The 26,424-nt window shown below is 52.0% G+C and overlaps 1 protein-coding gene across 2 annotated transcripts; it reads right to left on the bottom strand.

The window, feature by feature from the left end:
• Positions 1–1,622: 1,622 nt before the first annotated feature.
• On the bottom strand, positions 1,623–26,424 carry GGT7 (gamma-glutamyltransferase 7). 2 transcript variants are annotated; one of them, XM_076351604.1, is made up of 16 exons: positions 25,517–26,089; positions 23,970–24,093; positions 23,498–23,724; positions 21,937–22,088; positions 20,828–20,942; positions 20,242–20,309; positions 19,483–19,556; positions 18,831–19,024; positions 16,426–16,513; positions 15,546–15,673; positions 13,350–13,438; positions 12,411–12,563; positions 11,830–11,947; positions 10,970–11,107; positions 9,901–10,000; positions 1,623–8,337 (listed from the first exon to the last, which is right to left on the bottom strand). In XM_076351604.1, the coding sequence occupies exons 1-16, from the start codon at positions 25,520–25,522 to the stop codon at positions 8,174–8,176; spliced, it is 1,938 nt and encodes a 645-aa protein (XP_076207719.1). In that variant the 5' UTR covers positions 25,523–26,089; the 3' UTR covers positions 1,623–8,173. The 2 variants fall into 2 exon arrangements, with proteins under 2 accessions (XP_076207719.1, XP_076207718.1); XM_076351603.1 differs by lacking the exons at positions 23,970–24,093; positions 25,517–26,089 and adding an exon at positions 26,238–26,424.

The following is a 26,424-nucleotide window of genomic DNA, read 5'->3' as shown; positions in this document are numbered from 1 at the left end:
GGTGGCGCCGCCGCTGCCGCTGCCGCCGCCTCCGCCGCCGCCGCCGCCGCCGCGCCCGCGCCGCGAGCGCGCGCAGGAGGGCGGGGGCCGCCTCGGCGAGCGGGGGCGCGCGCGGCGCCCGCGGGGGCGGGGGCGGACGGGCGCGGGGCGGGGGGTCGCGCTCGGCCCGGGGACGCCCGGGACACCCAGCGCAGGCCGGCGCCGCTCCGCCTCCGCCTCCCTCCGCCGCCGCGGCACGTGACCCGGCCCGCCCCGCGCCGCCCGCGCGCGCCTGCGTCCGAGCGCGCGGAGCCGGGGGGGGGGGGGGGGTGAGCTGCGCCCCCGCGCGTGGTGCCGGTGCGTGGGCGGGCGGGGCGGAGCGTGGCCCCCGCCGAGGCGCCGGGACCCCCCCCCCCCCCGCCCCCGGAGGCGGAGGGGCGCGGGGGGCTCTGAGCCCTCACCCGCCGGCGGCGGCCTCCCTCGCGGGGGGGGTGGGCCTGGTCCCCGGGTGGAAGTCGGGGACCCTTCCCCGCGCGGAGCGGGAAGGGCCGCACTCCCTCGCCCCGAAGGAGGAGCCCCTCCCCCGGGGACATCTTGGCTCCCCCGCGCTGCCCGGCCCGTGGGGAGAGCCCTTCCCGCCGGGGAGAGGGGCCAACGGCTCCTTCGGGGCCTCCCCGCAGGGAGGAAGGAGCCCCTTGGCGGGGACGGCTCGGAGGGGTCCCGCGCGCCCCGGGGGGAGGCACCCGCTGGCCCCGGGGGGCCTCCTGCACCGGCGGGAGCAGGGCGGCGGCGGGGCGGGCTGCCAGGGCAGGTCCTCCCGCCTGAGGAGGGAGCCTGGGCATCGCCTCCGGGCGGGCGCCGGCCGTGGGGTTGGCGTCCCCGTCGTCAGTGGATGAAAAGTGTTTCCTGGATGAAGTTTAAGAAAAAATAGTAATTAAGGCCTTTATAGGCAGTTACTAGGAGCCAAGGTTTTTAATTCAGAGGAACTTTTCATCCGAAGGTTTCGGACTTGATAAATGTCAGTGAATCGTACTTTCTTTAGTTTTGTTTTACCACTGGGGAGATGGGAAAGAAGCCAGAGAGTGACCCGATACGGACTCAGCGAAGGCCGCAATGCTGAATTTTAATTAGAAGTCTGTTTATCTGGTTAACGAACAGGCCCGCGGTCCCGCAGTCCCCGGCGGGCAATGCTCGCTCCCTGAAGAGACACCTCAGCACACGGGGGGGCTTTGCAGCAGAGGTGATCCCCACAGAACAGCTCGCAGGACACAGCCCTCCAGTTTGTCTCTTCCTACAAACCTTGTTGATATGAGAAACGATAAATTAATGTAAAAAGACAGTGGCACTGCAGAAATGCCTGGTTTTCTTCCCGCCGGTCATTGCTTTAAGCAGAAAGCTATTACCTGGTGGTGGTAAAGAAGAGAAACGCGTGGCAATTACTATTTCAGGCTAGTAAAATAATCACAGGACCTTTGTGGGAAAAATAAAGACTTTGGTCCTGCAAAACCACGTATGATTAACGTTAGTAACTGGAGCAGGTCCTGCTGGCTTCAGGAGGGGTGGTGCAGGCCCGTGCGGCTGCACAGCTGGAGCCAGCCCTCGCAGACCCCCCTGACACGGGCTTTACGCAGATTACTGCAGGATAAATTACATGAAAAGAGGAAAAAGTTTTTTTATTTTGCAAAACCTTTTAAATACAACAATCCCACAGCTCATTTGTCACTATAGCTCACAACACAGAAAAAAATCTTTTTTTAAATTGACATATAAATGCATTCCATAAAAAAAACCCAAAACAAAATAATGAACATCATGGTTAGTATGTGACTTATCTTAATAATTAAATATTGTTGGTGTGTGGAAAGCTGCAAGCAGATTGCTTGTTTCCTTCACAGTCGCAGCTCTAAAGCTCCCTGCCGGCAGACAAGCATTGAGTAATTCTTTACTGAAGGATTGTCCTGTTCATGCCTTTTTCCATTTACGTCTTCCCCAGTTTCTGGGAGGGGGACCCCACCTCCAGCACCTCTCCGGTGTGCGACGGACAAGTGAAAAGCCCTTCCGCAAGCCCCGGGAGGCCCTCAGAGGTGTCAGAAGAGGAAACGGGGCGTCAGTCGCAGCAACGAGTATCGTTCGTTACATCTGATTGTCTGTCGGGGAGTTTCTGCTTGCGTTAGCGTGGACGGTTCCCGTGCTTTGCCTTACTCTGCTCCTGTCTTTTGAGACAGGCTGGAAATGCAAGGAAGCTGAGAGAAGACTTCTTCAGTACCCGAGAATTACCTTTCTTCCGCACTTGCCTTCGTGCGTTCCTCTGTTCCAGGAGCCACTTCTTAAGCCAGCTGCATTTAACATGTTCCTCCTCCAGCCTGATCTTCCCCAAAAGGCTCATGCATTTCCCGCTCTGGCGCAGTTAGATCAGAGTGCCGCTTCCAAAAAATCCCCGTGTTTCCCACTGATGCTGCTGTGCTTGTCTTGCAAGATTGTCCTTCAGGTTTTTTTGTTTGCTTGGTTTTGCATGTATTACCTACGTTCATACCGGGCACATCTCGTATACCATAGCAAACAAGAACAAGTAGAACACTATTTTTCAAAACCCGAGTTTTCTGATGGCACAATATTGAGGTATCTCACTGAGATCTGCTCGAGCCATCTAAGCGCTGTGACTTTCTGATCTGGGCTTGAGAGGGCCCACACGAATAACTTTCCTGTGCCTAATCACACATGGAGTTTGCAAACAAGCCCTTCCTTCGTTAGCAGCTTGGTGCCTCGTACATCCACTTAGCACTTTGTAGCACGCTGCTTCTGATGATGGCTTTTCCTTATCCTTCTGCTATTGGGAAAGACCAGAACTGTCACAAACTCCACACGATTAAAATTAATCCCCATTCTCTCAAAACAGCTTTGCCACAAGTGTAAGGAAGTAAAGGGAAGGCAGAGCTGAAGGGATACCAGGGTGGCAGGACACGACCAAGGACCCTTCTGAGGCATCTCTGCTTAAGACCGACAGCTGGAGGAACCCAAAGTGGGTTTGCTATACTGCATATTGCAGCTAGCCAAAGGCATGCGGCTCACTGGCTGCCGATGAGCAGGAGACCGGCAGGCACCTGGCAGTGGTGAGAAGGGAATAATGTGATGCGGAGGACTGCGAGGGGAAGAAATACAGGACAGCTCAAGCACTACCACCCTGGCATTCTGCTGCCTGCATGCTCAGGCGTGTCTCTGCAGCAAGGTGCACTGCAGGCAGATCTCCAGAGCTGAGGTTATTGCACAGCCTGGATCCATGCTGTGAAGCTTAAACTTTTCTAGATCTTGCCTGGCCTCTACACCATAACCAAGACGGGAGATTTTTTTAGGGGTTAGAGCTGTCCCGTCATTCTGTGTTTGTGGAGCCCCTCTATGAGCAGACCCTCATTTTGGTTTGGATTCTGAAGCTTTGCTGCAAAACAAATGATACATGCTAATACAACATCACCTGCAGAGGAGGGCTACGTACAGCACACAGAGACAGCTGTTTGAGCTGCTTCATTGTCCACAAACAGAACAGAGAAATGCATTTGAAATCACAACAGTCAAAACTGTGGTTATATTTACATGCATTTTCAGATGACAGTATTTTCAAAGTAAAGGTATTATACAGAAAAAGTAGGTAGACTCATGACCAGCTTTAGATTTTTCCAAACTTAAATATTATACAATGACTTGAACAAAATAATTTCTCCTCTAATACCGGTACGATGCTCACTTAGAGAGAAGGAAGGGAGACCTGTTGCATTGCAGTCACAATCACTTTTGATCTGGGATTTTGTTAAACTGTGAGTGTGTCGAGAAAGAGAGAGGTGGGCAATTGGCTACAGACGTGATGGATAGGGTGGGAGTACCACAGGAGTCATCCGCTCCTTGTCGGCTCCAAGGAGATGGAAGGGTGAGAGTCGCTGGGTGGGGAGCCCCGGCCGTGCTGGGGGCAGTCCTGGTGGATGAAGGGTCACGGCTGCCAAGCAGTTCTTGTCAAACGGGATATTGCCCCCAGGCAGCAGGGTCAGCTCTGCGAGGACAATCTGCATCTAAAAATGCTGTGGCCACTGGAGGGCCCTTCTTGGGCAGCGTGTTTCAGTGCTCGAGTGCTCCTACTCCATAGGCTCTTCTGCCCTCCGCACAATGTGTTTCATTTTTAGATAGTGCTCTGCCTCTCAGAGCTCTTCATTCCCTGGCTAGCGTGCAGATGTCCATCACTGAAGTATGGAAGAGCTTTCCAAAACCGCTGTGATGAAAATACCTGGGTGCTACAGGGGCTCTTCCCGCTCCACCTGATTCTTAGCAAAACCTTACAAAATCTTCGGTGTTTTTGATGTGTTCATGAAAGAGATGCAGGTTTCATCTCATGGTGTTTACCGACGCCCAGCCCCCCTTCCTCTCCAACAAGTCAGTGTCCGGGATCAGTCCATGGAAGCCTGTCGAGTTGTGCAGCAGGTGGAAGGAGGCTCTGAGATGGTCCAGAGGGACCCAGCAGCCACCTGGAGGGTCCAGCTCCCCCCTGGCAGCCAGCCGACCGGCTGACGCTGAACAAGCGCTTTTGGACTTGCCGCCCCAGCTGAGGGACCCCTCAGAGAGACACTGGCAGAGCTGCAGCAGAGCTGTAGGACACCAGTCATCATCCCCAGAGACTGGGGACCTGAGCCTGCTGTCCCGGTTACGGTGACACCAGCTGCTCTCTGCCCTCACCTGTGCCTGGCAGTCCCCGGTCCCCCGAGGCACGGAGGGAGGCACGCTGCCGGAGGTGCTTGCTGGAGTGCAGAAACACCCGGTGTGCCCAGGGCCACTCTTGGGCTGGTCTCACGCCCACGCCCAGGGGCAGCAGGGGATCCCCGGCCCTTCCTGCACCTGTGCCGGGCGCTGCCCCAAGCCACACCGGCAGCGTGGCTCTAACCACCCCGACAACCCCAGCAGCATCTGCCCCCGTCCAGACCGGTGGGAGCAAGGCAGGCTCCAGCCCCTCTCAGTGTCTGGGCACGGGACAGTGATGGAACAAAACGGCACGGCCGAGGGGCTGGAGCATCCTCATCCCCCCTGCTGCAGGATGGCGGCGCTGACTTCCGCCTCGTCCCCCCTTTAAGCTTCTATATGCAGCGATCAGTGCTCGATGCATACAGGTGAACAGCGGTATCTAAAGCTAGCGAAGCACTGCTTGTTATCTGTGCTCATGAACGTCATCGAGCCTTTGTGAGGAATACTGATAAATTGAGGTAACACTTAGCAGCAGAGCTTGTCTCCAGCTTATCCCGATGTAAAAGCCAGTATACGTTGATGGAGAGCAATGCAAATGTGGGCAGAGACAAGCTGATCACGTACCAGATCATAATAGTCATATTTGGCATCTTTTTTTTCTTTTCTTTATTTTGTTTGGGTTTATTTTGTTTGGGTTTATTTTGTTCCTTTAAAATTTTTCTTCATTGTTTTTCTCAGCCACTTTATATTTTGTATTTTGTGTTCTGAGCTCCTCACTGACACTTTCATGCAAAAGTTTCAGGACAAATTCTGCTTCAGAGCTGTTAGACGTCTGCAATAGCTGGGTTGAAATCAATGCAGTTACTCTGCACACACACATCTCCAGAATACGGCCCTTTATTTCACAATGTCTATCTCACCTGTACAGAAAGAAACATCGGGTATTTCTTGGTACCTCACATTAAATTCATCAGATCTCATCACAACAGATGGACTCAAAGTATCGGAGACACTGGGCCAATTAGCAGATTAAAGGTTTCCATATCGAATACATCTGTGCTATACTGATGCCATTTTTAAACAGAGAAAATGGGAAATAATTCAAAATACTTTTACTTCTCTTAGCCATAACCTAGGGGCCTAAGTCCCATCTTCCAATTATTTTAAATTTTCTCTTTTTTGCAACATAGGCCATGATCCAGCAGAGCACTTAGGAACATGCTTTATTTTAAGATTCTGAATAACTGCTGTGAAATTGTACCTTGGGGCGTGTAAGTGCCCTTTTGAATCAAGACCAGAATCTTTAACTCCCAAATGAATACACAGTTTCCAGCATCAGAAGTGAGTTGGTGAATTCAGTTAACAAGGAGGAATTTTATCTTTCAAAGTGTTTTGTGATATTCCATGCAAAGTACTGAAGCAACGATGACTTGACCACTTATTTTGCAGCTGTGCACAGTAAACCTCCGTGCCCGAGGGATAGATCACTGCTGTACTGTACCAGAAAACCCCAAATTTCCACCAGTGAGATTCAACGCACAAAACTGCATCCTTCCCTTCCCGTGAAACCTGAAGAAGTCTGCTCTAAGACACGTAAAGTTTTATAAATGCTCCGACTGCGGGCAGTGACCAACTCTAGTGCTGATAACAAAAAAATAAATAAATAATTTGATGCCCCTGTGGCGAAGAAAGTCTCTTCTTGCCCTGCGGGCAGTGTGGTGGCACAGAAGACAACTTCCCAAAGACAACGTTGTACTTCCCCCGTCTCTCAGCTGAGGCCACTGACGCATTTGTAACAGAAAATACCATTGATGTTCCCGTCTGCTAGGCAGCTGTCGTGCTCTTCTCATGGGTGGCTGCGCTTCAGCGGAGCATAAAAGTATCTCTGTCCTTCCTCGGTGCAACGTGCAAGGCTTCACGTAAGATGCTCTGAGATCCTCAGCTGGCAGGTGGCAGGAGCGATTAGTCCGATTATCTGCCGTAGCACCCTGACCGCCCCAGAACGACCCGCACGCTCCCCGTCTCAAATGGCAACGAGTGTGAGAAGGTGCGTTACAAACAGATGGGTGTTACAGGGTCCCTCAGGAGGGTTGGGGGTGACTGGGGTAATCATCAAATGAAAGACCAAGACAACCATAAGCAGACATACATATATAATATGTACAGTGGCCATAGATGCATTTGCACCATGAAGGAAATCATCACATTTTAGACCACAGAAAATGATCAAATTCCAGAATTTTTTAGTGCCAGGTGCCTCGGTCTAACTTGCTAGTAAAAAGAGAAGGAAATGTCCAAATGTGGGTTGAATGAAGTGGTGCGGCTGTCAGATGTGGTATTATTTCTTCACTCTATTTCAGACAAGAAATGCAGAAATATTCTTATACTTTGCACTACGTGCTGCAGACAGAAGATTCCCTCAGTAGTGTTTGGTTTGTTTTGTGCCTTCTCTCTCACCCTCTTCAGCTTTTCCAATAGAGCCACTAATATCAAAATACGGAGCTGAAGTACGGGCATGAGTTCAGTAAGCAGGAAATCCCAAGCCTCTCTGTAGGGATTACACGATTCAGGCTTTCAGAGCAGACAGATAAGGCAGCGTAAGGAAAGCCCTGAACCTACCTAAACGCTCTCCATGTGGTTTTCAGTCCATGGTCTGCGGATTTTTACAAGTCTGTGGAGTACTGCTAAGATATCTCCAAAAAGTATCTAAGAAAATTAAGCCCATTACCACTAAGCTTAAATTCACCATGGAGGAGGCTGAACCTCTGTAAGAACTATTGGGGGTCCAGAAGTTGTTAGAAGCTGAAAACCATTGCTCCGGTTACAAAATCAGACTGCCAGTGAGCCTGCGCAGCGACTTGATTCAAAATATTTACTCCCGAAATTTAAGGTATGTAGCGATGCGAGAAAAGGAACTAACACAGGAGGCTGCACGCTGGTAAAAATCAGCTGGCCCATACGGAGTATTAAAGGAGTCCCCAGTATTCCAGCTACAGGCACCTGCAAACACTACATTAGGCTGTATTAATTATTGGCTTACACAAGAGGCAAAGAATGAACTTGGGAAAGACAGGGAGATGAAGATGACAGTATCATCATCAGCTGTTTTTTCCTTTGCTAATGTTCCTGCTCACTAAAATTAAGATGCCAGCTATAATTGGGCTTTTGAAAAGACTGAAATTATTTGGCAAGACTCTGCCAAAAGAAAAGTGTGCTCCCTGCACTCCTGTAACAAGGACCGGGCTGCTTGCTATTCAAATAATTTAAAAATAAAAGAAAAAAAACCCAGAGTGCTGTATGTTGGTGCTGCTAACCCCTCTGGTGTCATCCTGGGTGGGGAATGCAGAAAGTCTCCTCAGCAGTGTGTATGTGGGGCTCCTGCCCTGGGGATGGAGAAGGGGCCATTTCAGAACACGCACGTCACTTGGGTTGATTTGTCTAAGCCTTGTTCAGTGAACACATCATCTGGGAGGTGCTACAATATTGTGGCTCCGGCAGCATCCACGCTCCTGGGGTCCTTCAGGCCAATGATTAAACTGTTGGTCCTCCTGGCCCCGTGAACTAGGGAGACCACTTTGACTTTATCCACTTGATGGCCCCCGGCTACAAGAAATTCAATATCTTCTTCAGGAAATTCACCTGTAGGGATTTTAAAAGAGGAGTTTGTAACTGAAACTACTGTTGCCTCTGATGCAAAGCTCTGTTCTAACCCTGTTGGGATCTGCAGTGTGAAGGAAACTGCCTGCAGCCTCTTCAGAAGGTGTCCCAGCTAGGGCAAGCCAAGCGGATGAGGAGGACCAGCACTCACCGCTCCGAGGAGCAGTCTTTCAGCGCTCAGCAGCAGAGGCTGTTCAGAGCTGGGCAGTGCTCTGTGCAGTGGGGGAAATGAGAGGATCCAGAAGACCATTTAAAGACATGGAAGATACTCCTCTTTGGAAAAAGGGGAAAATACGTTGTTGGCACCTACTGTAGTTATTCTTCTTACAGAACACGAGGCAGTCCCTGCTCTTAAGAGCTTAGTTACAAATAACAGTATGAACAGTTATTAGTCAAAATAAGATGCAAGGCAGCTCAAAACAAATGATAGTAAAACAAGTTGCCAAGTGACAAACTTTGTGATAAGCCTTCCAACTTCCCCTTCACGTATTTCTTAATCTTCCAGCCATCTACCTTAGGTTGCTTGCTCTTCTGCTTTTATTTTGTTTATTTGATGTTTTGTAATTTCTGTATGAACAGAAGTGCCTGAAGATACGAAGCTGGGGATGCAGCTGAACAAACCGAGCAGGCACACAGAAACCCCACAGTTATTTAAGCTATATACATTGCAGATGTGTCTGAACATATATCTTGTTGATGCCAAATGTCCAAACCCACAAATTAGGACCTTTTGAAGTTCTGGATTTGTTTTAATTACATTCTAGTTTCCAAGTCTGCAGGTCACACTCAACAGACATTTTTAGATTTTCCTCTGAAATGGGAAGGCCTAGAAACTTTGGCTATTTTGTGTGAAATGAGAACGAAATTTCACTTATGGTTCACTCTGGTAAGGTATGGGGCTTTGTGAAAAACACCAAATAGACCAAGACTTGTAATAACAAGGACAAGAGCTGGCAGTACAGTCTCCAGAGCGTCAGCATTGATGCTGCATTTCCAGCACTGTCAAGCTACAAGCCTTGCCATAAGCCTTGTCTTCTCCCCAGCTGGTGGAGTTAAGGGACATGGACTGGAAAGCGAAAAAGTATCATTTATGGCAGTGGTAATAAAGTGTAGGAAGATCTGCTAGCTTTCAGGACCTGTCTGGGTGAAGCTGTGGTTGCAGTCTTGTTTATTTGGATATCCTCAGTGGCATCAGATCGCCAAAAGGTTTTAAGGACAGGACAAGGCTGCTACCAGGAGGTGAGCTGGGACAGAGGGAGGGTTGGGGAGAAGCACCTGAAAGAGTTTGGACAGGTGGTGTTGGAGGGGCCAGGGAGCATTCCCAAGATGAGAGGGAGAGGGCATGGCTCAGCAAGGGCTCCAAGCTTTGAAGAAGCTAGGTTGCTTTCCGTCTTCCCCAAAACCCTCCGCACCCACGGGGGACCTTAGAGCACGGTGAGCTGTGCGCTGGGCTGTCACACTTCCACAGCAGTGTGCTAAGAAAATCCTGCTCCTTTTCTAAACACACTAGATTTAGGCTGCACCACACCCCGTGTCCATACTCACTGTCAACTTGCAAGGTGTTGGACTGAAGCTGTGGGTGAAGTCGACCAAGTGACAAACTTTCACTCAGATTCTTGTTAAATGTCAAAACATTTACCAAAACCTGCAAGAGAATAAAAAATCCTCAATAATTAAAAAAGTAATGAGAACAGGAGAAGCCAACTTCCCGAGCATCCCCCTAATTGGTGGCTCCAACATCTGCAAGATGCAGCAGGCAAAGAAGATTTTGAACCGTTTACCAAACTGCATGAACTAACGCAGGGTTTTGCACGTATGAAGAGGCCCTTGAAATATGGCCTGTATATCATTGGTGGAAAAGCGGTACCTTTTCAGGATTGCATGGGCTTTTTGTCACATAGTTCCTGCTAAATTAGGAGAGTTGTGTGTCTGGAACATGATGTAATCTCTAAATACATGTTTGTTTCAGCCAAGAGCTCAGCACGTGACTTCTCCAAACAAAGCATTAGGAAGCAATGGTTGGCTTTAGTTTTGCTCTGAATAATGCCTTCCAAAAGGTAAGGAAAATGGGAGCCATTCTTGTTGTGCCTTTCTTTTTAGCAATCCATTGCTGTTGTGCATGCAGTCAAGCTATTGGCAAGTACTTCACCTCATTACAAATCATAAATTAGGAGAAGCTGCCCAATTTATAGCAAGTGCTGAGCAGGGAGGAAATCAGTCGGGAATGCACTAAAAGGAGCCCGCCAGTCTCCTGCAATTCTCTGAATACAAAATGCTCTTTTTTTTTCCTAATGATCCTGAAGATGAGCTTTGAACAGGTATTAGAATGACGCAAAACCATTACAGATTTTGCCAAGGTGCTTTTCCTCTACAATTATGAGTGGTGCCACCAGGAAAGGTCCAAGAGAAGTAAACCGGTAGCTCTTAGAGATTTGAAAAAACCAAATGTGTGGAACTGGTGACATCAAAGACTGAACTTGTAATCCTGCGGCCACCAGTTTCAACACAGCCTGGGACATTAGGAAGGGAAAGCCTGTACTGCAGGAGGGGACCCTACTCAGCGTTGAGCTCAACAGCTGCTCTGAGAGGGTGGGTGCCCAGACACAGCCCTGACCTGAACGATGCTGCTCAAGGCTTTGTCCCCGTTGTTAGCTCCCAGACATAGGTACGTCCCGCACATCCCCTCGGACGGTCTCACGATGGTGGGCAACAGGAAAGACAGGGGCCGTTTCCGAGGCTGAATGAGATTTTGCTGCAGTTGAAGAAAAGACACACCAAAACATTTCAACAAGCCAACTAAAGCTTTGCTGGTGCTCAAATTGTGCAGGTTAACTTCTTACTCTTTATGCTTCAGCCAGCAATTGCACTTGTGTAGTTTTACAAGGCTGACATCCTCACTGCTGTGATAATGCTCTCTGATGTTAACAGGATCTGTCCCGTTCATGCCGTGGCTCTCTTTTACAGAAGGTATACGGAGCCATTCACCCACTTCTAAAGTACCAACCCAGCAAAGTGGGATGGTTTTAAATACATGGAAAGAAGAAACAACAAGGCAGCACTGGCAGCCACCGGTACTGGTCTGTAATTGTTTCTTTCCAAGACCCGAAGATTTTTTTCCTGCTATCTGTTACTTTTATGAATTGCTGCTCTGTGGGTTTACAGAGAGTCCTTAATTCAAGTCCACAGAAAAGGACGTTTGCTTTAAAGTGCATCTGGACTGCAGGGAAAATCAGTAGCTGAGATGTGCAGCGTTGTTTGATAAAACTGCATTATAATGATAACTGATACACATGAAGCCTTCTGTTTACTCTGTTTCAGCGGCTCATATAATGAAAAAATAGGATCTTTCTACAGACTGTTGTCTCTCAGTTATTAATAAGGCATTAAATAGCCTCCCTGTTGTGGAGATGAGAATAAAATTGGAAAAAATGGTACGGACAGCTCAAATAAAGAATTTGTCATGTCATTCATTACCGGCCTGGGAATGGAGTGGTTCATTGTTTTATTTTGCCAGGAGAAGTCCAACATCTGGCTGTTCAGGAGGACTCCAGAGGGTGTTATTATTCCACTGCCAAAGGGACGATTCAAAGAACTGAAAAGAAACACAAAATCTCATAAAAATCCTCCCAGAGACTTTTGTACACCTCGAGGCTTTCGGGACTCCAATTTTCTGTCCCATCTGGGCCTGATAGAGACTCTTCGGTAGTTCTTTAGGGCTGGTTAGATGTGAGGAGTGAAAGTCTCCATGTACTTAGAAGCAGGAACCATGTAGGCAATAGCAGCTCTGTCCCTCCCTGTGTTTAAGGATTCACCTCTAGGTGATGGATCTGTCTCCATGCCCCCATCAGACCTCAAATTTGGCCATTGCCTCTTCTCCATGGAGCAGATTCAGGCCAATCCAGACATGTTTCACTGCGAGAGGGCTGTAGGATTGCACAGGGCAGAGCAGCACCAGCTGCCCCAGGTCTGGTCCCATCCTGTCCTGTTGAACCTGCTTTCTTCGCCCTGCTCCCACCCTCTGAGTACATTATGGAGGGAAGAAGGAAATCCTTTACCTTACAACCGCAACAATGAAGTCATCGGGTCCCATGACAAGGACCTGGCTAGCAGCAGGTCCGCTCTCCACGGAGAAGTGAGGCATGCGGAGATCAGATGAGAAGGACTGGGAGTCATTAATCAGCTGGCGCAGGGAATTAGCTTCTGATTTACTTCAGCAATGAGGGAGGGAAAGAGGAAAGAAAGCCATGAGTCTAGGAAGCTGAACATCTCTTGGTCTCTCTGTGGGGGTACATCTACACAGCTACTGGCAGTGTCTCCCTGAGGGGGATGGCACTGAGGACCGGGAGCTCCTTTGGTTCACCTGATGGAAGGAGACAAGATGGCTCAGTCTGCACAGAGGGGCGACACCATGGACCTCCCAGGCTCTGTCTACAGTGGTAAACTCACCCCCAATGGACGAGGGGTGGCACCACACGGCTGAATGCCAGTCCTCCAGGAGGAGGGCAAGTCAGGTCCAGCTCTGGCCACCAACCATGGCTAAACCTGGCTCTGAGGTGGAAGGCTGGGCTGAAACCCCAGGCCTGGCCTCTCCCGCGCATCTGGGTGTACCACAAAGGCACTGAGCCCCACGGTGGGGAAGGGAGAGTCAGAAACTGCATGTGTGGCCATGACCACGTGGATGGCCATTTGTCCAACGTGCTGAGAAGGAATTTTTAGAGGGGTGAGAAAGAGGGAGGAACCCTCAAGATCAAGCTGGCTCCAGGAAACCTCTGTGTGAGGACATCCCATGAGCCATCCCCAGAGCCCCGTGGTATCAGCCGTGATCCTTGTGGAAGAGTGAGCCCTAGGAGGACGCTCAAGGACTGAACTTTCCTCAGTAAAACAGAGGTAGAAAAACCTCAGGTTTCCCTGTGCACTGAAAAGAGCGAATCCAGGAATGATATCCAAACCACACATCTTGCAACTGTCACCGTGCCTGTCAGCCTCAGACCTACCTCACCATGCCTTCTGCAGCGTGAGTGATGGACACATCATCAGATGGGTCTCCCAGGCTGCTAGCTAGACTCAGGGCTATTTTTAATGTCTAAATTGAACACACAAAGAAAGAAAGAAAGAAAAACATTTAGGTGGCTCTGGAAATACAACTTTTGATACTCTAAACAGGAAGAGGTACTTGGTCTCCTGGCATGTTGGCTAAAGCCTATGAAGAAAAATGTCTAAAAGCCTGGTCCTGGGAATACCTCAGTGCAAAGTGCTGCCACACACCAAAGGGCACCAGTTTGGCATGGCAAACTGTGTGCTGGGGGAGCTGAGCGCATCCAGCAGTGTTTGTACAAGGTGGAACATGTCTGGCAGGAGCCGACCAGCTGGCTCAGCCCGGCTCAGTGGTTCAGCTGCATTGCCAGCTGGCAGACAGGGTCACCAGGATGCCACTTACTTTATATTTCCATTCCTGAGTGGTCACCACAACAGCAGAGATCACACTGAATGCCAGTGGGACGGTGGGTCCCAGGCTCGCCGTTGCCTCTGGTCAGCAGCTCCACTGGCACAGCACCACTGCTGAACAGAAATGAGCTATTCTGCTCACCAGCTGCTACCCACGTTCCTAGTTGTAAGTCATCCAAAGTGTTTGAACAGAAAGCGTTAGTCCCAGCACACTTAAGGGAATGATGGTGTAAAAAGAGGAAGGGATCTGGTTTCTCATACATGCAGAATCCTGCCTAAGCCAGTCCATTAAAAATGGGAAGATGAAATTTCAAAAGACACAGTTTATCCAGCCCTGGTTTTACAGTGCATAGCCAGAGGGCAGCCACAAGGAGAAATGGGCTCTTCAATCAAGCCAGCTTGTGCCTAGCAGAAATGCACTAGACTTTCAGCTTGCAGGTCATGCCATTTTCATTCAAGATTCAAGACAGTACATTACCCTGCAGGTAGATAGCTAGATGTGACTTCTGTTTTGATACATGCCACGCATCAACAACTTCTCCTGAAGTGTCATCATTTATCTTCTGATGTACAGTGTAGAACATGATTAACTTGTGGAGAAGGTGGCGTTTCCATTAGTCTCCTGACCACCATACCATACGGAGGATGTACAAGAGGCTTGGTGGCCAAGGAAGAGCTCCACTGAAACAAGCAGATCACGTCCACCCCACAGGCACAGGTTAAGGACATCTTGGTCATGGCTGTCTCAGGGCTGGACTATCTGGTGCTGACCTAGCACTGAATCTCAGCCATGTGTTCAGCCATGTGATCCCAATAATCAGGGTTACATGTCTTCTGAAGTGACTGCCCTTTATCTGGAGGTTGCTGTTCCTCAGCTGGGACATGATAACCAATGGGTGAAACTCTTGGCCTGGTGCAAATGCAGAGCAAATAGATTCATCCAAGGCTTCCTGAAGAGAGCTCAAAAATAACTTAGGTGAGTCAACCTTCTCTGCCTCTGCACAGGCCTAGCAGTGTGTAACACCTCCGTTTGTTGCATTTTTGCTGAGAGGCAATAACTGCCAAGCACCCACTGTCCTGCCTGCTACAAGGATGTGGTTACACCCTTGCTTAAAAGTCCCAACTCGTAAAGCCTCGCTGTGGATCTGTTAAACATCTAAGAACATAACTCTGCTTACAGAGCAGGAAACTGAGCACTTGCTTGACTTCCTGGGAAGCTGCAATGTTTTGGTAGGGCTGACAGCCCTAAATACTGGAAAAATCGTGATCTGGACCACTGAGATCATGAGGTGGGCTAAAATGTAAAGATTTAAAAAAAACATAGTGTTGGGTCAGTTTTCCTTGTCATCGCCGCATGTAGGTTTTTGCTTACAGCATGACATTGCTGACTCTCCTTGCAGTGCCCTAGCAGTGCTCTGGTACGGCCAGGGCCACTGGAGCATAAGAGGTGGAGGAAATAGATGGGACCACCACCAGCTGCTTGTGGGGTCATTCTGAAGAGATGATCGCATACAAGAAATGGGCAAAAGCCACGGTTTGTTCTTCTGAAAAAGCTCTGCCTAAGCAAGAGGCTCCAGGATCTGCACCTACCTGAGGCAGCAGCACAGCTCAGATTTACACCTTAGCAGTCTATTTGCTCATTCTCCTCTGGGAATTACCTACAAACATTTTTGTACAACCAAGGAATAAATAAATTATTCTCTAGCAGCTCAAGAAATTCAGCCAAATGTTGAACCTCCTCTTACCTCTGCCATCCAGTGCAAGATATTCCCCCTGGATACTTGACTTGTGATGTTAAAGCCCTCAAGGATGTTCAGTGCTGTGATCAGTGCAGGACCTGCATGTGGAGGTGGGGGACTGAAAACAAGATGACCTGTGAAGGGAAGAAGAGAGGAATGAAGCTGCTTTTGTCAGATACTGTCCAGTTATAATACTTTCCCATAAGCTAGTGTCCTTGAGGACAGGGAAACCTTTCCAGATTTAAGGAGAAATAATGGAAAGCAACATGATTTGAAAAGGATTTCCCAAAACATTCCTGTTGTATTTTTCTGTTTCTTTATGATGGATAAAGGAAGCCCAAATAGGGATGCTTTTTTTTACATCTGAAATTCAGTTCTTGTTGGTAGGCTGGTTGGTTTCTGGACTGCAGTACGGAATAACAGAGATAAAATGGGTTTGCAACGTTACAGCTATAAGGAGAGTAAATACAGGGATTTCTGGAAAAGAATGACATTTTAGAAACTTTTTTGCATAAACTAAGTTTTTCTCCCTTGTAGATCAACTTTGGGAACTGTCTTCAGATGTTGGCACCAGCCTACGGTCCAGCTTCTATCTAGACATTGCATCAATATGTGATCACGTTGCATCTTTACACCCTAACACTATCAAAATACCATTGGTCACTATCAAGGAAAAAAAAAGGCCCATTTCAAAGTGCTGAAAATCTCCTGAATTGCCTACGATGCATCAGTGTCAGTAGGCAATAACAGAAAACTCCCTGGAGGGCTCTTCTGCAGACACCTCAGCACAGCTTTGACTTCAACTCTTGTTAAATACTGTCGCCACCTCTTGCCAGGTGAAGCAAACTTTTGACTGGAGTTGCATGGCAATGGGTCAGGCGTTCACCTCGGTAGACTGTGTGGACGGGATTCTCCACTGTGACACTGTAATTGCTGAAGTCTTCCTCCACCAAGACTCCTCCGTAGTTGTGGACCTGCGTAGGAGAGCAAAGCAGCGCATACTGAGAAAGCTGGGTCAAGGCTTTCTGTGTTCCTTGTGCTGGCCCAGGTGAACACACACACACTGTCAAACAAATACCATTGAGATTCCCAAGCCAAGTGCCAGGTTCCTCAGGATACCCTGAAAATCTGTGCTTTCATGGCCTTGGTGGCCTGGCTCACCATTCACCACCGCTGGAAGGCTCTGCAGCTCACCTCCAAAAGCTCACCCACCCCATGGGTGCTCTGAAGACATTCTGCCTACCCATGGGGATGGGGACTGGCACTGGCACCGCCTCGCAGCCTTCTCTCCCCTGGGCGACAAGTATGAGTATGTTAAAGGTTATGAAGCATTTGAATACTGCCAGGCTAAAAGATATATATGGATCCAGGAGAGAAGGAACCTGGGTGTATCAGGTCGCCATCACTAGAAATCTTTAGCATACAATTCCCGACCTATTTTTAATTATTTCAGGTGATAGTGATCTGCTGTACCCTTGGTCTTTCTGTAAGACTCTCCTAGAGGTACAATTTACTGGGCTTGGTAATTTTCATGAACATAGTAAAGATGGGTAATTCCCTCCACTGCAGGTCTTCTGTGGTTGAGTCATGATGGAGATGAGGCAGGACCATCACAACTGCACTCTGCTGATCTTAAAATCCCCTGAAGTAGGTAATACTCTCAGTCAGTGTACAGGTGCTACTGAGCTCATGGGCCAACTCTTTCCTTCCACCCAGGAGAAGCCACACAACCTGGTGAGAGGTTCTGCTGGGGTGAGTTGCTGCTATGAGTCCCTGGATTCCCATCCGAAAACGGGCAAGAAGAAATAACCTGTGCATGCTCTGATTTCTAAACTAGCCAGCTAACTTGGCAAGAAAACTCTTTCTCTGGCAGAAATGGATGAATCACTGGAGCAGGAAAGCTAAAGCAGGGCACGTTGTGGGGGGCATGTCAAACCACCCCAAAGCTGCAAAAGAAGATGTATCCCCTACTTGGGATCCCTGCCCCCTTCCCAAAGCAGTCCCAGGTTGAACCCAATGGCTGAGATGAGCAGGCAGGTGCCTGTGCCAGAAGCTGGCTCCCTGGAGCTCGGCCAGCGGAAAGCCCAGGCAGAGCAGCGGGGAGTGGGGCAGGAGGAGCCTGATGGCACAGAAAGGGGAGAAGCCGAGGTCCCCCCCACACTGCAGACACCATCTCAAATTCCCCAGAGAATACTTTTTTGCACCTGTGCCTTCCCGCCACAGGATGGAAACAAAGGGTAGGGTGTTTTGGAGCTTTACTTGATTTCAGCACACTAATGCCCTCCCTTTGCTGGAACAATAAACACTGTGGGAAGCCAGCACTTTGCTCTGCTCTGCAACCAAAGCTGGAATTGCGCGCTTGATCCCAGAGCTTGCCAGGGTCTTTGGTATTGCAACCCTGGGCCTTGCTCCTCCATAGAGAGTTTATGTTTCCCTGCAGCAGCCCTCAGGTCAGGGGAATGGGGTGATAAAGCAGGGTTTAGCTGTGGAGGTGCACCACAAGCTTGGGACTTTTCCTGTTCCTCGTTCTCCACCACTGCTGTGGTCCAGGTGAACCGTAGGAGAAGATTCCCAAACACAGAATTCACAAATGCCTAAGGCTTGAGCTGAATGAACCCATTCCAGATTACTGATGACATGTTGAAGGTGCATCACTTGAGCCACGGTGGTAGGGAAAAATGGTGTCGCTAACCACCCGGACTGCAGCTACACAGGTATAAAAGTTGTTTGGGTTTTTTTTACCAGAATAATTACTTTGTTTGTTGTTGCTATTTTTTCCAGAGCACCTCTAACAACAGGAGTTAAACTAGGGCATCCTTAAGTGGGACCAAACCTGTCTGATCCTCTGCTCACAAGGCTCACAGTTTTATTTTTAAACCACCTTCCTGGAGTCTATATCGTACAGTCCCATTAACAACAAAAATTTGCTTCTCAACAGTGGGGCTGCTCTCGTTATGGGGAAAAGGGGGTTGTCACTAATACTAACACCCAGAACGGGTCTTGAAATTGGGATTTTTTTTCCTTTGAAAAAACAGTCTGTCCTGGTTATAAAGGAAATGGAGGTTTCACTGCTGTAGGCTGTGGAAGTGACCTGTGTGTCACCTACACCACTGCAGTGACAGGGACAGGAAAGGAAAAGAAGGCTCCACGCATTTGTCCCCATCATTGTGCTGACACTTGGCTATGGCTTATCTCCAGGTTGTCACCTTAAGCAGGTGACATGGCAGGTGGCACCCCCGCCCAGGCTGTGCCGTGTGGTCTGGGGCAGAGACAGGGACAGACACGGCTCACCTCAGAGATCATCTCCTGGGTCAAGTTTCCGCTGTAGAAAGCTGACACCCCTTCTGCCCCCACCAGCTCCAGGACGGCCGCGAGATCCAGGCGCCTGACGAGCATGCCAGGCAGCAAGGGCTGGCCGTCCGGCAGGAAGATCTCCCGAAATTTGTCAGAGTAGTTCAGGTCCTTCAGTTCACTTATGGCTTTGGCTGTGGGCGAGAAGGGGAAGGACATCCAGAAAAGCCAGGGTGCAGGAACGCGCAGGGGACCTGGAGTCAATGTGCGCCTGATGGGGACGTTGCCTCTTGCCCTATTTCAAAACTAGAGGGAGGCTGGATCATGCATCCATTAGAGCTGGGAAGGAAACCCAAAGAAACCCCAGTGCCCCTCCCTGGCTGGCCCTGGGTGGCTGCTCAGCGTGGGCTGCTCTGACCTGTCCCTGACCAGCGCTGGGGAAGGGCTCCAGTTTTGCTGCCACCACGCTTTCCCCTTGCAGACCATGGCTCATGCATTGCTCAGCTCCCAACACCATCCATCTCCAGGTCCAAAGAGCCTTAATTTCCCATGAATAACCACGTACATCCCCAGCTGCCTCGCACCCGAGCGCAGTGGCCAGTGTGCTCTTCTGTGCTAAGCAGCCACCCTTGCCTCCCCATCAGGTACTCACCCAAATCGTGTGTGACATTAAACCCATCCTGGGCGACACCAGCCACAAGGCCCAGCAGCTCGGACCACAGGAGTCTGCCAAAGGAGAAAGGACAAGGAGAAACGTGCCTTGGAGGGGTGCAGCAGGGCAGGGTGGTGGGGAGCAAGCGCAGGGCTCGGCTCTGCGGTCCGGGGGCTCCTGAAAGACCAAACTGTGGGGCCAGCGGTGGCCAAAAGGAGCACTGAGCTTTCAGTGGGTTGTTTTGTTTTAGCAGGATCATCTCAGTGCTCCACGATGTGCACCAGAGAGGAATATCAGTGCAAGGACAGGGGAAGGGGCATCTCTGGAGCAAAATCTCAAGCCAGGCCCCGGCCCTGAGCAAGTCATTCAGATCCCTCCCTCCCTATCCCAACAGGGCATCAAGGACAGCCACACTTCTTAGGGTCCAGCTAAAGAGAGAATGAAAATACACAGACATGCATTAAAATGTCCTGTGCCTATTTCTAAGAGAACATTTATTGTCCGTCTTGTTAGCCAAAATTTCGCTTTGCAGAAAACCTGACCAAGCTGAATTCTTTCTTTTGTTAAATGAAGTACCAAAAAACGAACATATTTTTCAACACAAGCCTCCAAATACCCCTTAGCTAATGGTTTTGATTGGTGGCTGAGAACGTGGTCTGATGGCGAGGGCTCGTGTGCTCCCAGCAACCCCCGCGGAAACCCCAGGGCACAGCCTGCGCAGCACGAGGACAGCCCGCCTGTGCCAGCTTCGTGTCTTACCTCCCATGTAACTGGTGCGCCTGGTGCATTCCTTGTATCATGCCTGGCACCCCCACGAGCAGACCTGGCTGTAAAATAGGAAGGACAAAAAGGAATAGCAGTCTTCTTCCCAGGAGGACACGAGACATGGTCCCCAACTGCAAGTCAAGGAGAGTCATGTTCACATGGGAAGTGTCTGCATGGTCTTTAGGAGGGGGAAGGAGGTCTGTAGCAACACACTATATTAGGGAATAAAAGTTTTTGGAAGGAAAGAGTCAAATTCAATCCTGGTCTCAACTCAGTTTGGTCAGGAGAAATAACTCAGCAGAATGACATGGGATTGTACTCCTTCCTGGGACTCTTGTTCTCGCAGCTCTCCACTGCCGGAGGGACATGCCTCTTTACTCCCCAAGCCCTGCAGGCTCCAGGCGTTTTGGGGCTGCCAAAGAAGTATTTTCCCTGGACTCCTCACGTCTGTAGGGCCCAGGATCTCCCATGATGGGAGAGGCCTCCTGTCGCTTCCCCAGGCCCGAGAGTTGCAGGGAGAGCTGGACGCATCAGCCAGCTACAGCCCTGGAGGGGTCGGCTGTGGGACGCTGGTCCTCACCTTGGTACCCTTCTGCAGGTCCCCCTCCAGTGGGATGCCCAGGGGAGCCACCTCACGGAAGTCGATCACCCAGCTCCTGTTCTTCCGAATGTCGTGGATCAGCATCACCCCACCCCTGCAGCGAGACGGGGATTACGGCACGGCACCAGCTGTCCCTGCAACAGCCGCTGCCGTAAAGCCAAAATGAAGAGTGCGGGTGCCACTGGGGCCGGGGCCAGTCCCGGCGCGACGGGGCCATCGTAGCAGGTCACCAGCCTCAGCAGTGACCCAGGGCTGGCCAGAGGCGCAGGGGACTGCTGCTGCCCTTCCCCAGAGAGCAGTTCAGGACAACCGAGCCAGGGCCAGTGCGGGACGCAGGCAGCCCCCGTGCTGAGCCTGCAGCAAGGCTGGATCAGTCCCTGCCAGCCTGGCCAGAGGGCCACTGGCTCTGTTCCACTGCCAGGCTGGGACTATGTGGGATTTTCTTTCTAATCCGAGGAGTTTTGCAACAAAACAGGGTTTTTGCTTACAACAGCAATCCGTGGCGCAGCCTGGAGAAGCTATCAGGTGGCGGTGTTTTATGCAATGCTCCCGAGACCTCCTGCAGAGCCAAGAGCACCAGGCTCACATGGATGCCACCCTGGGGATGAGGACTGGGAGGAGGCCACCCCTCGCCGCCATGCCTCCCCTGGCTGCTGCCCAGAGCCAGGCTCGGACCTCAGCCTCCTGTTGCAGCAGGAGCACAGCTTATGGAGGGAAGCACTCAATGTCTGAAAGCGTTGGGACAGAGCCCAAGGTGTTGCAAGCTCCTGGCACACTTGCAGAGGGGCTCGGCAGCCTGTGGTCACTCTTCAACCCTCTCGAGCCTGAGGCTTGGACTTTCCTGGCAGCCACTATGGCAGACGCAGCTTTTCCCTCCCTGGGGGTCTCTGTCTCTTGCTGTCAACTCAGTGCACAGGAAGGGTCCCCGTCCCTGTGCAGATGTGGACACGTCCACCACCTGATGTCAGAGACCTGGTATCACGTGCTGGGACTCGGGCTACTATGAAGGAACGTCTCAGCTGGTGGGAAAACCACCTGCTTAAGGACAACCGCAGACGACAGCACAGGGGTGAGTGATCAACACTTACCCGCCGATCCCCGATGTGTGGGGGTTGACGATTCCCGCACAGAGGGCCGAGGCGATGGCCGCGTCTACTGAGGAGCCCTGCTTGTTGAGCACCTCTATGCCCAGCGCCGTGCAGCGGGCAGCGTCCGTGACCACGGCGCCACGGTGGAAGATCTGCCAGAAGAGGAGAGTGGTTGTGCCCAGGGAGGGGTGCTGGTGCCGCCCAGATCTTTGCCCAGCTCTGTGGGACCTGAAGCCTGAGGCCAGCGCCAAGGCTGTGGCTGATCTGCATTTGCAGGTGCCTGTGGGAGTAATATGTCCCTTGGCACATCCCTGCACCAGGGCAGCTGTGGCCACTCTGCATGTAGCCGTGGCCATCAGCTCAGCCGGCTTTCAACAGCAGACATGCTAACCTGGTGGGCCACATCTCACCCTGTCCTCCACAACCCCAGAGCAGGGTCGGACTAATCCTCGAGAGCAATGGGCGACAGCGTGCTGTCACTGCACTGCAGCAATGCGGTCACTGGAAACAGGAATACAGCTGCAAAGAATGCAGCATCCCCCCCCAGTACCACGGCTTGTTCTCATCCTTCCCTGGTGCCAGCACCAGTGCTAATGCAGTCACGGGAAGTTGTAAAAGGTTCATTTTAACCCTACAGTACAGATTGCAGCATCTCAACGTGAGCCAGAGTGGCCTTGGGAAGTGCGAAGACAGAAGGGCCACAGCAGGCTGGCGGGCAGGACTGGCCCTTCCAGCGGTGCCACGAAAGGGGCTGCATTGCACAGCCTCCCTCCGGCGCCACACGCCAGCCAGCCGTGGGGCCAAGCCACTCCACTCCCAATGGCTGCGTTTTGCATGCCAGTGAGAGAACAATAAATTAAAAAAAAGCAAATCTCTTTCACATGGACTTGCAGGCAACTCTGCCCTGCTGGGCGGCATATGGAGATGATGGTGACTACTGGCTGCCCCTTGGCCCTTCTCAGGCTGCAGTACTTGGCAGGAGATGTTCTGCAGGAAGGTATGACCCCATGGCCATGCTGCCTTTGCTCTGCAATTTAGCACTGGTCTGTGGGACAGATTAGCAGGAGGTTCAGCTCTGTTTTCAGCTATTCCCCTGCTTGGTCCTGGACAGATTGTTCCAGAGGTGAGCCTGGGCATACAGATCCATAAAACTCTCTCCAAGTGGAGATGTACGAAAGATGCCTATTGCTTAACTAAGGGTTGCTTTCTGAAAGCATTCACATCTGGCTCAAACCACAGCTGGAGACACAGCAGCGGGGCGGTCCATTTCCCCCCGGCAGCACCCCCAAACCTGCCAGGCACGGCCATCTACACCCCGGCCGCGGGGCAGGTGCCGAGAGCCCAGCTCGCCTCTCCAAGCACAACCCCCAGCCGCAGGAAAAAGCTTTCAAGACAATTTGGGGTGGAATTGCAGAGAGAGACTCAGCACCCAGGGTCTCACTGACACTGGCCGGGGCTCACCAGCACTTACCCCGCTAAACTGCTGGCAAGGAGGAAAGTTAGGGAGCTTCTCCTATTTTTGGAGCCAAAGCCTGACTGCAAAGCCACTGTTTCGTCTTACCTGAGGGTCCCCAAAATAGATCTGCATGATCAGGGCCACCGTGACTCCTGTGGCAAAGGTCAGGCAGGCGGTGATGATGACAGTCAGCCCATCCTGCCGGCAGCTGCAGTCTCCAGAAAAAGGGTCCTTGCTGGTCTCCTGGAGAGGGGACACGTCCTGGCTTCCCATCTCTGATGAGGACGAGGGCAGGCGCTGGAGACGCGCAGACTTCAGGAAGGAGTCTGGGTCTTTGTGGGCAGCAGGGAGAAAACAAGTGTTAGTTATTGAGCAACACGGGGCTCTTATTGCAGTGTTTACCCAGTGCTAACATTACACCGTGCCCCTTCCAGCAAGGCTATTACCTTCCCTATTGATCTCAGCTCTCAAGAGACTTTCTGGCTCAGATGCTGCTTTAGGTCATTTTACTGATCCCTTCCTTTAGCTCTAATTATTCCAAACTGACTTCCCTGGAGATTAAGAGGGGCAAAAAAACCTGAATTTTGCTCCATTTCAGTCCATTCATCAGTCTTCAGTGATGGGCCCACAGTTACTGCTCCGTTTGGAAGGGTTCTTAACACAGCACTGACTTGCAAACAGGTCTCTGAAATGCAGCAGGACTGAAGAAGAGGAAATTAAGATATAAAAAAAAAAAAATCCAGCAGCCTTACTTGGAGTTATGCTTGAGCTAAAGCACCTGAGCAAAACAGAGGCGAAGCAAAACGTGTGGCCTGGGAACAGGAAATACCTCTATGGAAGCATGGCAAGGGGAGGGCAGAGAGGAGCAAACCTGCAAACCGGAGGGCCTCGGGGCATCCGCCCGCTCTGACGGCAGGAAAGGCTCTGCTTTAATGTCTTGCTTCCTCCGGCTGACGAGGCCCACTGTGAAATCAAGCTGCTCGCCGAACACCCAGCTCCGAGATGGCAAATGCAATGGGGCAGGGTTTTGCCTGGCATCTGCCAGATGGCAAACAATGCTCAGCAGGATGAAAAAGTCTCTCTTTTGCTCTGAAAGATGCCTTGAATCTCTGCTTGCGTCAGCTGCTGCCTTTGCGGCGGGAAGGACGCTGGCTGAGCATGCCCTGCCTGTGCATGGGCACTGCCAGGCACACGGAGCTGCTGGTGCAGGTGCGGGGACGTGCCCGTCCCTGCTGGGCACCGAATGGGACCAAGCGGCTCAGGGCATCATCCAGGGCTCCTGGATGAATTTTTTGGGGGGCTGCCGAGAGCCAGTGGGGGCTGCAGTGCCCCACGCATCTGTGATGGGAAGGAGCACCAAGTGGAAAAGACAAGATGAGAAGCTTGTCCCTCCACACAGGGGGACGTTTCCCAGGTTTGGAGTAAGGGAGAAGGGAGTGAGCAGGAAACCCCACATCCCACATCACCCCGCCGTGCCTCTCCGTCTGCTCTGGCAGGCAGCATCCCCGTGGGGACTGCCAGCCCTGTCCTTGCCATGACATTAAAAAGACCTCCAAGGCACAGCTCTCCGGGGGCCAGGCGGGGAGTTAGTTTTAATTTCAGTGATGCTGCAACCAGGAGTAAACCCCCTGCAGCCAGGGAATCCCCCAAGGGTGAATTTAATCTCATTCATGCTGTGGTGATTTAGGAGCGCAACTGGGAAAGGCTCAGCTTTCCCAGCCTGCGCCTCCGAGCACACGCAGAGCCCCTCACCGGCACATCTGGTCTGAGTGAGCAGGGCCTGCAGCGTGCGGGCAGCGTGGGAGGCCTGGCTGGGGGTGGCGATGGGCTGCGGTGCCTCCGGCGGGGGCCATGACTGGCCTTGGCAGGGGGTGCCATTGGGGAGGGATGTCACATACAGCCCCTGGCACCCCCCAGTGGGGCACCAGCCCCACCAGTGGGGAAACAGTGAGGAGGAGCAGCAGCTCCTCCAGCCACCCCACGCACAGGCAGCCGGGGAGACCGGGAGACCGAGACCCCACGCCTGGCAGGGTGCCGGCTCAGCCAAAACCGCACCAAACTCTGCTCGTGCTCCGCATGCGAGACAAGAGGCCTCGTGTTTCCGGAAGAGCTGTTCCCGCAAACCTGCATGTGGCAGCTTCGCCCCGACAGCGCAGGATGGCACGGGATGAGAACGGACAATGGGAACTTCACCCCGCGGTCACAGCGGGACAGGGCAGAGGACAAGGGGCACGTGGGGCCTGCTCAAACGTGGGCCTCGGGGTTTTGGGGTCGATGGGGCAGAGACCTGCCCGTGGGCTATGAAGCAGCCCCTGGGGTGAACGGCAACGTTGCTTGGAGAAACATGACATGGAGGAGAAAAAACATTTCTCTGAACTATTGAGAAGGAAACAATGAATTAAAAACAGGCAAAGGGTTTTCTCAAGGATCAAAGGACCACCTGACTTTATTACAGCCACGCACCTGGCAGGAGGGATCGCTAGCTCTGTGCCAAACCCCTGGTATCTCTGGCTATCTCCCATGCCCGCAGCTCCCGGCACGTCCCCGCAAGGTAAACGAGGGGCCGGGGAACACGAGGACGTGGGAGCCCGGCGAGCCCCCGCTCCCTGCGTGGGGGCCAGGGAGAGGGAGTCCCTCGGCCCGGCCGAGGGCGAGCAGCGCCGGGGAGAGCGCGGTCTGGAGGGCGCCGGTTTGGGGGGACCCCGGGCCTGGCCTGCTGGAGGCCGCGGGCGGGCTCGGGGCCGCGGGCGGAGCGGGGGCCCGGGGGGGGGGAGAGGGCGGGCCGGAGGTCGGCGGGGGCCGGGGGCATGCGGGGCCGCGGGCGGGCTCGGCCGCCGCCCCTCACCCGTGTCCTGCTCGCCCAGGAACGCGTCCTCCTCCTTCCGGGCGCGGAGGCCGCCCTCGGCCGCGCCGCCCGCCTCCTCCTCGGGCAGCCGGGGGAAGCTGGTGATGCTCATGTAGTCCACGGGCGAGCCGGCGGCCAGGGCCCGCTGCCGGCCTCCCCCCGCCTCCGCCGGCACCGGCACCGCCAT

This window comes from Aptenodytes patagonicus, chromosome 14, assembly GCF_965638725.1.
Source record: "Aptenodytes patagonicus chromosome 14, bAptPat1.pri.cur, whole genome shotgun sequence".
Lineage (NCBI taxonomy): Eukaryota > Metazoa > Chordata > Aves > Sphenisciformes > Spheniscidae > Aptenodytes > Aptenodytes patagonicus.
Note: the sequence above shows the minus strand (reverse complement) of the source record. Positions and strands in the feature narration are given on the sequence as shown.